General features: G+C 33.6%; 4 protein-coding genes across 4 annotated transcripts; 2 read left to right on the forward strand and 2 right to left on the reverse strand.

Annotated features, from left to right (window-relative positions):
• Window positions 1–2,184: 2,184 nt before the first annotated feature.
• Window positions 2,185–4,017, forward strand: GO595_011103 (DEAD/DEAH box helicase family protein; the record flags this gene model as incomplete). Its single annotated transcript, XM_067913856.1, has 1 exon — window positions 2,185–4,017. One exon carries the CDS (start codon window positions 2,185–2,187, stop codon window positions 4,015–4,017), a length of 1,833 nt encoding a protein of 610 aa, XP_067768767.1.
• Window positions 4,018–5,309: 1,292 nt separating this feature from the next.
• On the reverse strand, window positions 5,310–6,575 carry GO595_011104 (Transcriptional repressor tup11-related protein; the record flags this gene model as incomplete). Its single annotated transcript, XM_067913857.1, has 1 exon — window positions 5,310–6,575. One exon carries the CDS (start codon window positions 6,573–6,575, stop codon window positions 5,310–5,312), a length of 1,266 nt encoding a protein of 421 aa, XP_067768768.1.
• Window positions 6,576–7,202: 627 nt separating this feature from the next.
• GO595_011105 (Glycosyl hydrolases family 2) lies at window positions 7,203–9,329 on the reverse strand (the record flags this gene model as incomplete). The annotated part of the gene is made up of 1 exon (XM_067913859.1): window positions 7,203–9,329. The coding sequence occupies one exon, from the start codon at window positions 9,327–9,329 to the stop codon at window positions 7,203–7,205; it is 2,127 nt and encodes a 708-aa protein (XP_067768769.1).
• A 746-nt stretch (window positions 9,330–10,075) lies between these two features.
• Window positions 10,076–10,918, forward strand: GO595_011106 (putative 60S ribosomal protein L5; the record flags this gene model as incomplete). Its single annotated transcript, XM_067913860.1, has 1 exon — window positions 10,076–10,918. One exon carries the CDS (start codon window positions 10,076–10,078, stop codon window positions 10,916–10,918), a length of 843 nt encoding a protein of 280 aa, XP_067768770.1.
• Between the last annotated feature and the right edge of the window lie 1,115 nt (window positions 10,919–12,033).

The raw sequence follows: 12,033 nt of genomic DNA on the forward strand, positions 1-12,033 counted from the left end.
ATTCGATCGAAGAGAATAAAATAATTCGAAATAAATATGAAGAAATTCGTAATGAACATCAACGATTCATTGATATATTATTACGAATGTTATCATGTAAAAATGAAAACGAAATATTTTCGACAATTTTACGTTTTACAAATCAACAAAACATTTCATCGAACTCAGTAATTATTATGCAGAAGATACAAAAGTTTTCGTACGAATACGAAAAATTATTTAATTCATTACAAATAGAAATAGATAAAAAGTTCGAAACTTTCGAAGAAATTATTAATAATTCAAATAACAAAATAGAAATTACAAAAGAAAAAAAGAAAAATATGCCAAAAAGATTAACCGGAATACTGAAGAATAAGGACAAACACTTGAAATTCGATTTGGCGAGGAATGACGAGGCGCACACGCTGAACGACTTCAGCAAAATTACAAAATTCAATTTCAGGCCAAGAATGGAACCATCGAATTTCGAAGCGCTGACCCCAAAAACAAAACATTCGGCAGTGTTTGACTAGGATAGTTTGTAATAAAAATTTGTTTTTGTGTTATTTTGTTTTTGGGGTTTTAAGTCTCACAAATGCTGTGAATTTGAAAAGTTGTTTTCAATTGGAGAAAAGAAAAGATGTTTTTATTCAAAACATTACATTAATCGATCTACTGAAAAATGTGCTCATTTTCAGAAAATGTAACAAAACGTGTTTGATAATTAACTCAATACAGCAGTAATTTGTTCACATAAATTTAAAAAGTTTTATTACTGAGGGAACTTATTTGAAAGTACTTCATGAATGAGATAAGCACTGTTTGATATTTGCGTGTTACACATTGTTTTTCACTGTTTTAAACTGTATGGAAAAAAGTTTATTTGGAGATTCAATATATAAAATGTTAATTTTATAGTTACGTAACTTGAGCTTTTCGTTTATGTTAAAAACATAAAAAAATAAAATCATTAAAATTCCAGAGACATCCACAAAGGAAAATGAAATATATATAAGCAAATAATATGCAAAAGTAGTATTTTTATTTAATATTAATTAAACAAATTATATTTGTTCAATAAATTTTTCCTCTTTGAAATCATCAGCAAACGTTTGACGGATCTTCATCTACATTCGAAATAGAAATTCCAGTTGTAAATGTGTTTGTGTTTTCTTTTTCATTTTGTTCTGAACTTTCATTTTCATTAATTTCTTCTTTTTTATTTCGAATGCGAATCAACACCACAATCAGTAATGATAATATAATTAAAATTACAGCAACAACACAAACAGAAACAATAATTGTTGTTTTGTTATCTTTGCGTTGCAATTCATTTGTATAAAACATTGTAAGGAAATTTGAATAATAGTTGTAATAAGTCGAATAAATAATAATAATCGTATAAGTATAGTAAATAAGTTCCGTTTCAAGATAAATACACTGTGAATTATTGTGAAAAATTGATATTGTTTTCGTTTGAATTTCATAAATAGTTAATGAATGCGTAATCATTAATGTATGTGCTAATGTATATGAAAATGATTTCGTTATATCACTTTTTAATATTTCAGCAAATATATTTGAATTATCAAATGAATTTGATTTAGTGAATGTATCTGATTGTGCATAAGTATTTGATTGTGTATAAGTATTTGATTGACTGAATGTATTTGATTGTGTGAATGTAAGCGTTGGCATCGCGTTGCAAATTTCTTCTTTATTTTCCTTATAGACACTTAAAATCCCAAATGTATCCGGTTCATATGTCGAATATGTGATAACTTTGACTGAAACATTATAAAAACCATTTTCATCAATATTTAATTCGACATTTGCATAATAATGAATACATTCAAGTTTATGACAATTACCAATACGTTGTATTCCTGACCCGAGCGTTAATATCTTTAAATTAAAACATGACAAAAATGCATAACTGCCAATTGTTCTAACTGAATTTGGAATTGTAATATCGGTATACGATGAACATGATAAGTAATGATTAAGTTAAAAGAGCTTGTTTCAAGTAGAAAAAAATTTATGGAGTAAAACGACAATTTATTGGCGCCAAAAACAGCCGTTTGCCCTCATCTCTTGATTTTGGTCAAGAGTAAACGGCCTCATTTGTGAAAAAAGCCATCTTTTTCCACTCAATCTCCGCCACTTTTTGATATATCTAAGGTCGACCAAAAACAATTGCCTATGTCTTCTCGCAGGAATCGTTATGATTCTTCTGATTCTGATGATTATCAACGTCGTTCACGCGACGATGATTATAGCTCCGTTCCACACTCTCGCTCATTTTCAATAGAAAGACGAGATGATTATGATAGAAGAGACAGTTACGGAAGAAGAGACGATGACAGGAGAGATAGCTATGGAAGAAGAGATAGTTATGGAAGAAGGGACGATTATGATAGAAGAGACAGTTATGGAAGAAGGGATGATTATGATAGAAGGGATGATGACAGAAGGAGAGACAATAGAAGACGGAATGATGACAGACGTGGAGGAGGCCGTTTTCATTCTCCATCACCTCCACCACGTACAGAACCTGTTGAAGGTGTTAAGTTAAACATTGACATTATTCCATCAACAACTCCTGAGCAACAAAGGGAGTTCTTTGCCGTCAACTCCATTAAATTGGCTGTTGGTCATGATGTCCCTCCACCTGCCCTTACATTTGAAGAGATGAATTTACCCGAACAAATCATGCGCCAAATTCATAATAATGGTTGGACTGCACCCACACCAATTCAAGCTATATCCATTCCAGTTGCATTAAAAGGTCGAGATCTTATTGGTATAGCTAAGACAGGCTCTGGTAAGACGGGTGCTTTCGTTTTGCCAGCAATGATTCATATTCAACAACAACCCCCAATGCAACGCGGCGATGGGCCAATTGTCTTAGTTTTATCCCCAACGCGTGAATTAGCACAGCAAACCTCCGAAGTTGCGCAAATTTTTGCACCTGCAATTGGATGCAGGCAATGTTGCATATTTGGAGGCGCAGGACGTGGTCCTCAACTAACTGAGCTTCGACGATATCCAGCATTAGTTGTAGCCACACCTGGGCGTCTGATCGATTTTATGGAACAAAGTGTCATTAGTTTGTCACGTGTTAACTTTTTAGTTCTTGATGAAGCAGACCGAATGCTTGATATGGGATTTGAGCCACAAATCCGACAAATTATTGACAAGATCGGAAACGATCGCCAAACTATGATGTTTTCAGCCACATGGCCCAAAGAAATCCGAAACCTTGCAAACGATTATTTGGTTGATCCCGTTCATATGATCATCGGCTCAAACGAGTTGTCCACAAACTCTGCCATTCACCAGACCATTGAAAAAGTAGAAGAATATGAAAAGTTGAGCAAGGCGACCCAATATTTACAAGACAAATACGACAAAAAGATATTAATATTTACGAAAACGAAAAAATCGGCAGATGATTTAGCAGACAATTTAAACTCCAAAGGAATGAATGCGTTATCTATTCATGGCGACAAGCCACAAACAGCGCGTGATTATGTGTTGAACAAGTTCAAACATGAAAAGTCGGGGATTTTAGTTGCCACTGATGTAGCAGCAAGAGGTTTAGATGTTAACGACATAGACATTGTTATGAACTTTGACTTTCCAGGCGATATCGAAAGTTACATACATCGAATTGGTCGAACAGCAAGAGGTAACAAGGAAGGAATAGCTATAACATATTTCACGGATGAAAATAAGAACATGAGCAGAAAGTTACTTAAAGTTCTCACACAAGCGAAACAGCAAATTCCAGAGTGGCTGCAGTCACTGGCCGCTATGACGCCAAGAGGTTCATCAAGACAAGGCGGATATGGCAATCGATTTGGCGGAGGCAATAGAGGTTATGGAGGTAACTTCGGCAGAAGAGATAACAATGGAAGAAGTTACGGAGGTAGCTTCGGAGGCGGCTCACATGGTTATGGTAACCGCGGATATGAATCTGGTGGAAGTGGCAGAAGTTATGGTTCATCTTATTCACGTAATACTGATTATTAATAAAAATAAACTTTTTTTATATGTTGTAATGTTTGATTTTAAGAATTTTAAGAATGATAATGAGATTTCATCGTTGTCTCCATATATCAATGTTTGCTGCTCATGAGTTAACAGTATGAACAAAGGTTTAAGGTAAGCATTGCTTGAGTCGTGTTGAGATATTTGATTCGAAAGTAAAGCTTCTCTTTGCATTTATATATTTATAAATCACTGGGATGTTAAGCAGAAGCATTTGGCTTTCACACTCACATAAAAGACAAATTAACATCAATTCATCAATTCCTTTATCTTACTTAACCGAATTTTTTTAACGTACATTTTTTAACGATATCAAATTCATATAAATTATTAAATTTAAAAATTATTGCAACAAAAAGAGTTTTATTTAATTTTTAATTTATTTTCCATCTCCCATAGCTTATTCAGCTGTTTTTCTTGTCAATTCAGCCTTTCTTAATTCTTTTTTAGTATTTTCTCTGTTTTTATCAGCAATTGTCTTTTGCATTTGCATATTTTCCTTTAACATTTCCATGAGACCGAATTCGTGATATTCTTCTGGTAAAATATTGTCATCATTTGAAACGTAATCACTCAAAGCTTCATCTTTCACCAAACCTTTTTATTTCTTCTCGAGAAAATTCAAAGGCACAAAGCATCTGACAAGAAGGAAAGTAATGCATCCAATATACAATAAGATGCGAACTTAATTTGGAATGACGTTGAAGGAATTGGTACTAACTTAGTGATCTACGGATGTAAACCTATCAAAGGCACACCGATTATAACCGCCGATAAAATTGTCCCAATTAATAACATTTTGTTTTCTGTGAATGATTACATGAAAGGACTACCTCTATAATTGACCAAGATTGTCACAATTTTCGCCTTCATTATGAACATAGCTGTGTTTAATAACGAAGGTGAGAAATGTGTGAGATAATTAAACTTATCAACTTTATAACCAGTTGCATATACAAGTTGATGAGTTAAATATAAAAATAAGAAATGAAAACCAAATTGAAAAAAGTACATAACATATTAAATATAAATTAAATTGACCTGGAAAAGGTCTTTCAACAGATAATTGATCAAGATTGTCACAATTTACATTTCCGCCTTCATCGCGTATGGATATTTGAAAGGATTAATCAGTCAAAAAGTTTGATCCCAACACAATTAACAGGTTATTTGCATTGAATTTTGAATGCGTGTCACAAAAATTTTTGCCACTTGAAACGTATTTTAAATACATTTAAATTCGTTTATTAATTTTAATAAAAAAAATATTTAAATTAAATTTCACCTGTTTCTTCTGGTGTAAACGACCAGATTTTAACAGATTTATCACCAGATCCAGTACAAAACAAATTTCCGGCCTTATTAAAGTCTACAGATATGATCGAGTTCGCATGACCTTTAATGTTATATATCATTTCTCCGGTCTTTAAGTCGATTAAACGCGCCGACATATCCTTAGAACCGCTAAGTAACCATTCGCCTTTTGCATCAACGGCAAGGGTTAACACAAAGTTTTCATGTCCGTCAATCGACTTCCACATTTGGAAATCGATTTTACCATCATCTGTCTTATTCATTTCCCAAATCTTAATTGTGAAATCAAGAGAGGCGGTAGCTAACCGATTAGAATTGGGTATGAACTTAATGGCTTGAATGCCATCACTGTGACATTTGTTGTCTAAAAGTTGTTGATGTGTTTCAACATCCCATAAGACAATGTGATAATCACTATAACCAACAGCTATGATCTTGTCGTCAAGTGATATGGCCATTGATACTGCTATGACCTCTTCATCACTTTCAACTGCTGTACGCTTCATTCTGGCAATCTCTGTAAAATCATCCATCGAAAAAATTACAAGAGAACCATCACCAGTGATGGCAGAAATGTATTTATTGTTGTTAGAAACAAGTACCTGAAATACACCGCCTTCGCCTGTAGTGAAATCATTACATAATTTTTTTTCATATATATCATATACACGGATATGACTATCACCACCATGACATACAATGATTTTGTCATTACCAATCCATGAAATTGATCGAATATGACTTATTGATGGATCTGTTTCATTTGTTTCTATTGTTTCTTGGAACTGAAAAGTATCCTTTTCGATGTTGTATACACGTATGGTCTTATCAGATCCAATTGCAATAAAAGTTCCGTTAGGACTAAAAGATGTGGAACAAATAACCGAAATATCTAAGATTTCTGCAATTAAGGAAATTATGTAGGGCTTCAAGATGTTCTCAGGTGCCGCGAGTGTTATTAGTTCCCAATCTTGAGTTGTTTGTTCTTCTTCTGCATGTTGTTCAGCTTCTGTTGGTGCAGGGTCTTGTACTTGCTTCATTAGTTGTGTACCGCCCCTTTTAAGGAATTCTTGGCGTAGTTTTTCAAAGTCATTATTTAGTGATTGAATCTGTGTTATTTGAGAATCGATATAATCCTTTAACTTTGTGCAATCATTTTCTAGTTTTGTACGATTGTTGACTAAGAACTCATATTCGGTGGCGAGTTGATCTAGTAGTTGCTTCATGTTGGCAGGGCTTAAGTAAGACATATTGAGGGTAATATTGCTTTGTGGTTGTCCAGCTTTGAATTGCAATTGAAATATGGCTGAAACCGTTGAATATTATCTCAAAAAGTTACAATATTTAAAACCACGTCGATTCTGTGAGGTATGTTGGCGGTTAATTTAAAATTAAACTGTGGTCTCTTTCACACTTATGAAAATTATTATGAACATTGTAGACATAGGTTTGGGTTTCATTTTTAATGTACATGAAAAATGACCCAATAAATTTTATTAACAATTTCTTATAGGCGTAAATATTTAAGCAAAGCAAAAAGAAATCCCATTGTGAAACTCATAGAAAATATTAAAACGCAGCATAAACTTGCCGTTTAAAAACCGTAAGTGGAATTGAATTTTTCTTAAAGTTTATGCAAGTTGCTATCAAAAATAAATAAACGCTGAAATTTGAACAATTTTGTTAAATTTACTTCAAAGATTTGAATAGTGTCAAATAAGTCGTGAATAAGCACGCACGAAAAATTATCGGCATTACATTTTTGTATCAAAACTTGATGTCATTTACTTTTAATAATGAAATAGAAAAAATTTTTTCTCTTTGAAGAAAATCATAAAAACTAAAACAAATATTTACTCAATCTTAAGCTTTTTCATCATTTCAACAATTTCATCTTTCTTTAGCTTACACACCTTTCTATCATATGTTAAAATTCCATTTGTTTCATCTTCAACATCACTTACTTGTGTATATATACAAGCACACAAACCCTTTTTAATCAATGGCATTACTTCGTTTTCATACAAATTAACGAAACCTTTTTGGAAATCAGCTTGATCATTATATAAACGATATCCGTAATTATGTTCAGTGTTAAAAGAGTTTTCATCAATTTTATAAGAATATCCACCGAATTCACTTAGGACTAATGGTAAATCAGATTCAACATCATAAAGTTGCTTGAAATATATGTGCAAACTTTCTACGTCACTTTCGCCACCATTAAACCAACCTGAATGACTATCAATGATTCGTGTTGAATCGAGTTTTTGTAATATATGATAAACACGGGAACTTTCGAATTGTCCCCAGCCTTCATTAAAGATAGTCCAATAACCAATGCATGGTGAATTATATAACAACGAAACAGTTTCATTCATAGTTTGGATGAAAATTTCTTTGTTCACTTTCGGCACTCGGAATTTCTCGTCGTTAAGTTTCTTTAATCCTATAGTAGGTAATGCTGTGTCGATAATGAACGAATAGTCAGTGTTATTAACAAAATCTTGGAATATGACCATGCCATAGATATCACATAAATAATAAAAAATTAATGGCTCGATTTTGATGTGCTTCCGTAATGTATTAAAACCGAGTTCTTTCATACGTATTATGTCGTCTTTGTACCCTTCGCTTGTGGCTGGTAAGAAAATGCCATCGCTGAAGTAGCCTTGGTCAAGAAGGCCATTGAAGAAGTAAGGCTTATTGTTGAGGCAAAGACGCTTTTGTTGTTTGTCAATACTAAATTTGCGCATTGCAAAATATGATTTGATTGTATCTGTGGATGTAGAGATTGTGAAGTAATAAAGATGTGGATCTTCAGGTGACCAAAGATGTGCATTAGGAATGTTAATAGTGGTACTATTATCGGTAAATGTAGTGGAAAGAATCGATTTTTGATATTTATCATCTTGATAAATGGTGATTGTCTTTTCGGATGTTGTGCCATTGACTTGAATTGTGACTTGGCTGCGGTCAATGTCGGGTAAAATTTTGAGACTTTCAATGTAATCATTTGATACACTTTCAACCCAAACTGTTTGCCAAATGCCGCTTACAGGTGTATACCACATGCCGCCTCGGTCCTTCCTTTGCTTTCCGTATGGATATTTGTGATCGAGTTGATCTTGAACTCGAACAATTAGCGTGTTCTCAGAATTATAATTTACAGAAGATGTGATATCGATTTGAAAGGGTATATAACCTCCAACATGTGTAATAAGTTCTTTGCCATTTAAGAAAACAGTGGCAATACAATCAACAGCTCCAAAATGAAGTAATAATTTATCTTTAACAAAATCATTAGGTAAAATAAACGTTCTCTTGTAATACAAAAATTGTGTTTTAGAAAGTGATTTACCAACACCACTTAAGATGGATTCAAGTGGGAACGGAACAAGAATTTCACCGTCAATATTTTCTGGTATGACATTAGAAGAAGTAATTTTATAATTCCATTTTCCATTAAGATTGAAAAATGAATCACGTTTAAATTGAGGACGAGGATATTCATTCCATGGTAAATCACGAGACATTTTTTCGGCATAAGGAGTCATAAGTATTTGTGTTTTAGAACGAAGATATTGAGGAAGAACGATAGATAAAATTAATATTGAAAAAGCGGAAACTATCAAAAAGTGGGAACCGAAAAGAGGGAAAAGAATGGAAAGAGACTCAAATGTAGTGATAAAACTCGATGTAACAGATTGTGGAACGTAGTCAGAAAGCATTGCTCGAATTTGATTCTCAAGTGAAATGATTCCAAGTGTGAGAAGAGCAACTCCAACATAATGTAAGAGACTAACTGAGAGCTTAAGGCATATAACACCAGCAATTAAAGAGATGGCAAGTTTTGTACCAGTGCTTTTGAAATTTGTAAAATCAATAATGAATGACAATCCAATAAGACCCAAGAAAACAGCAACAAAAACAGGCTTGGCAATAGTGTTGAATGTTTCTAAAAATGATAAAATTGACATTTGTTCATTAATAATTATTAATAACAAAAAGGAAAATAACAGAACAAACGTTATATTTTCATCAAGCATTGAAGGCTTAAAAACTGAAATCATTTCCTTTAAATTGTATTTTGTTGGCTTACTTTTTGGTGATTTCATAGAGAAAGCAATTACTGCAGAAAATATTGAAAGGACTCCATAAACAAAGGAAAGTTTGTCATTTAAACAAATGGGTAAAGTTAATACACTAAGAAATGGAATAATTGATAACAGCTTTTGATTCACATCTTTATAATCCAGTTCAATTAATCTGAACCCTGTGCGTGAGATTGTTGACGTTATAAATAATAAGGCAATTACAAAATCTGGAATGTCTTGTCTAGAATATATCAAAAATGTGATTCCCCATATGAGATATCCAATAGAAAATGCAATGTTTGGAAGCCTAGAGATTGAGTGAATTTGTGAAATAACAAAAGAACATAAAAATGAAATAATTCCTGCAAATAAAAAAATAATTGAATACTCACTTTCTAAAGTACGACTCAAAAGCAAGTAATTTTGAATAATAACAGAATTAGTCTCGACGAATTTGCTCAGATAAAAAGCAATTTGATCCATGCTTTTGGTGAAGCTGTTTGACGACGAAATTGACTTTTTGCATGCTAATGCGGTCAAACACACTTAAAATGATTTCACAGGCAGAAAAGTGACAAATGGCCACACGTGTTTTGACAGCGGTTTGATGTGTTCCTCCTTTTTGCACAATGTCTGCAAAGATCATCAAGAACTCATCTTACTTTTCACGTTACCAAACCCCATTCCGCAGGAGGCGTGAATGCAAGACTGATTATGTTCAACGTTCATCATTAATTCAACAAGATAAGACAAAGTATGGTGCTAAGAAATATCGTCTTGTTGCTCGTATCACAAATACAAAGGTCATCGCTCAAATTGTTTATGCTGAACTTGACCACGATGTTACAATGGCCCAAGCCCAATCCACCGAACTTGTTAAGTATGGAATCAAGCTTGGTCTTGCTAACTATCCAGCAGCTTACTGCACTGGTTTACTTGTTGCTCGTAGACTCCTCAAGAAGCTTGGCCTTGACGAAATCTTCAAGACAGCCGTCAATCCAGAAGAAGAAGATGAAGATGCTCGCCGTCCATTCAAAGTTCTCCTTGATGTTGGTCTTCGTCGTACAACCACAGGTGCACGTGTTTTCGGTGTTATGAAAGGAGCTGTTGATGGCGGATTATTTGTTCCACATAGCGACACACGTATTGCTGGTGGCGAAAAGGAAAAGAAGCAAAGGTACTTCATCCTCGGTGGCCACATTGCTGATTACATGAAGAAACTTAAGTCCGAAAACGAAGATGCCTACAAGAGACAATTCTCACGCTACATCAAAGAAGGCATCGCACCAGAAAATCTCGAAAAGATTTACACCGAAGCACACAAGGCCATCCGCGCTAACCCAGATCCAGCTCCAAAGGCAACAACACATTACCAACTCAAGAAGCCACACGCAAAGAGGCTCTCACCAGAAGAACGCAAGAGACTCCTCAACGAACGTCTTGCAGCTGCTGGTCTCCCACCACGTCAGTAAACGAAATTAATTTCAGATATTATCTTTTTGCATTGGTAAAATTCAAAGAGTTTTCTAGAGAAACGTTTTCGTATGATTTCTTTTCTGAATCGCATTGTAAATGAATTTTTGGTTTGGTAACCGATTCAACATTATGCTTCATAAAGAAGAAAGCTTTGAAGCAACATTTGAAAAATCAGTGAAATAACTTTATTGATATAGAAATATTAGTAACATTTGTTTATATATAAAGTTTGAAATGAAGCACAATGTTAATTTTTACTTGATTTTGCTGATTGTTTTCACAGCGCCTGCTCATGCAAACAAGTGATAACTTAGTAATAGCAGATGAAATTCTTTACACAGCGTTCACTCTTGAAAACAAGTGTTAGCTTAGCAAAAGCGATAACATTCTTTACACAACGTTTACTCTTGAAAACATATGATAACGTGGTAGCAGATAACATTTTTTACACAACGTTTACTCTTGAAAACATATGTTTTCATATGATCATATGATAACTTAGTAATAGCAGATTAAATTCTTTACACATCGTTCACTCCTGAAAGCGCGTAATAGCTTCGACACATAAATATATTTTTTCTGATTTATGTTTCACCAAATTATAATAAAATCATTTATTAATCAAACAATTCAATTCAAAGAAATAATATAAGTTGACACCGTTCTATTTCTCGATATCTTTACGTCTCCTCTCTGTACCACGTTAAAGTTAAATCCGTACACAAGTTCGTACACTGATCTCGTTATATGTATTTTCGAAGGCAAAGACTTCAGCATCATTTGATGTGCGACTTCTGTTGCAGGTCCTACCAATTGAAACTGCGGCGAATCCAATGACACAATACCACCGAACACTGGTCCTCCTGTGTTAATACCTACTTTCAGTTGTATTGTAGCTCCCACTTCTTTTGATATGTACTCAATTTCTTGTATTAACTTCAACGCGAATCTTATTGCCTCTTCTGCATGTTTCTCAGGTTTATTTACAGTACCGAATATACCGCCAGCATACGAATATACATTTGACATAATTCTAATTTTCGTTAATAATGGGAATTCTTGAATATATTTATCGAAATATGAATATATCGAATTCATTAAAGTAAATCTT

This window comes from Histomonas meleagridis (genome assembly GCF_020186115.1).
Source record: "Histomonas meleagridis strain 2922-C6/04-10x chromosome Unknown scaffold_85, whole genome shotgun sequence".
Classification (NCBI taxonomy): Eukaryota; Parabasalia; order Tritrichomonadida; family Dientamoebidae; genus Histomonas; species Histomonas meleagridis.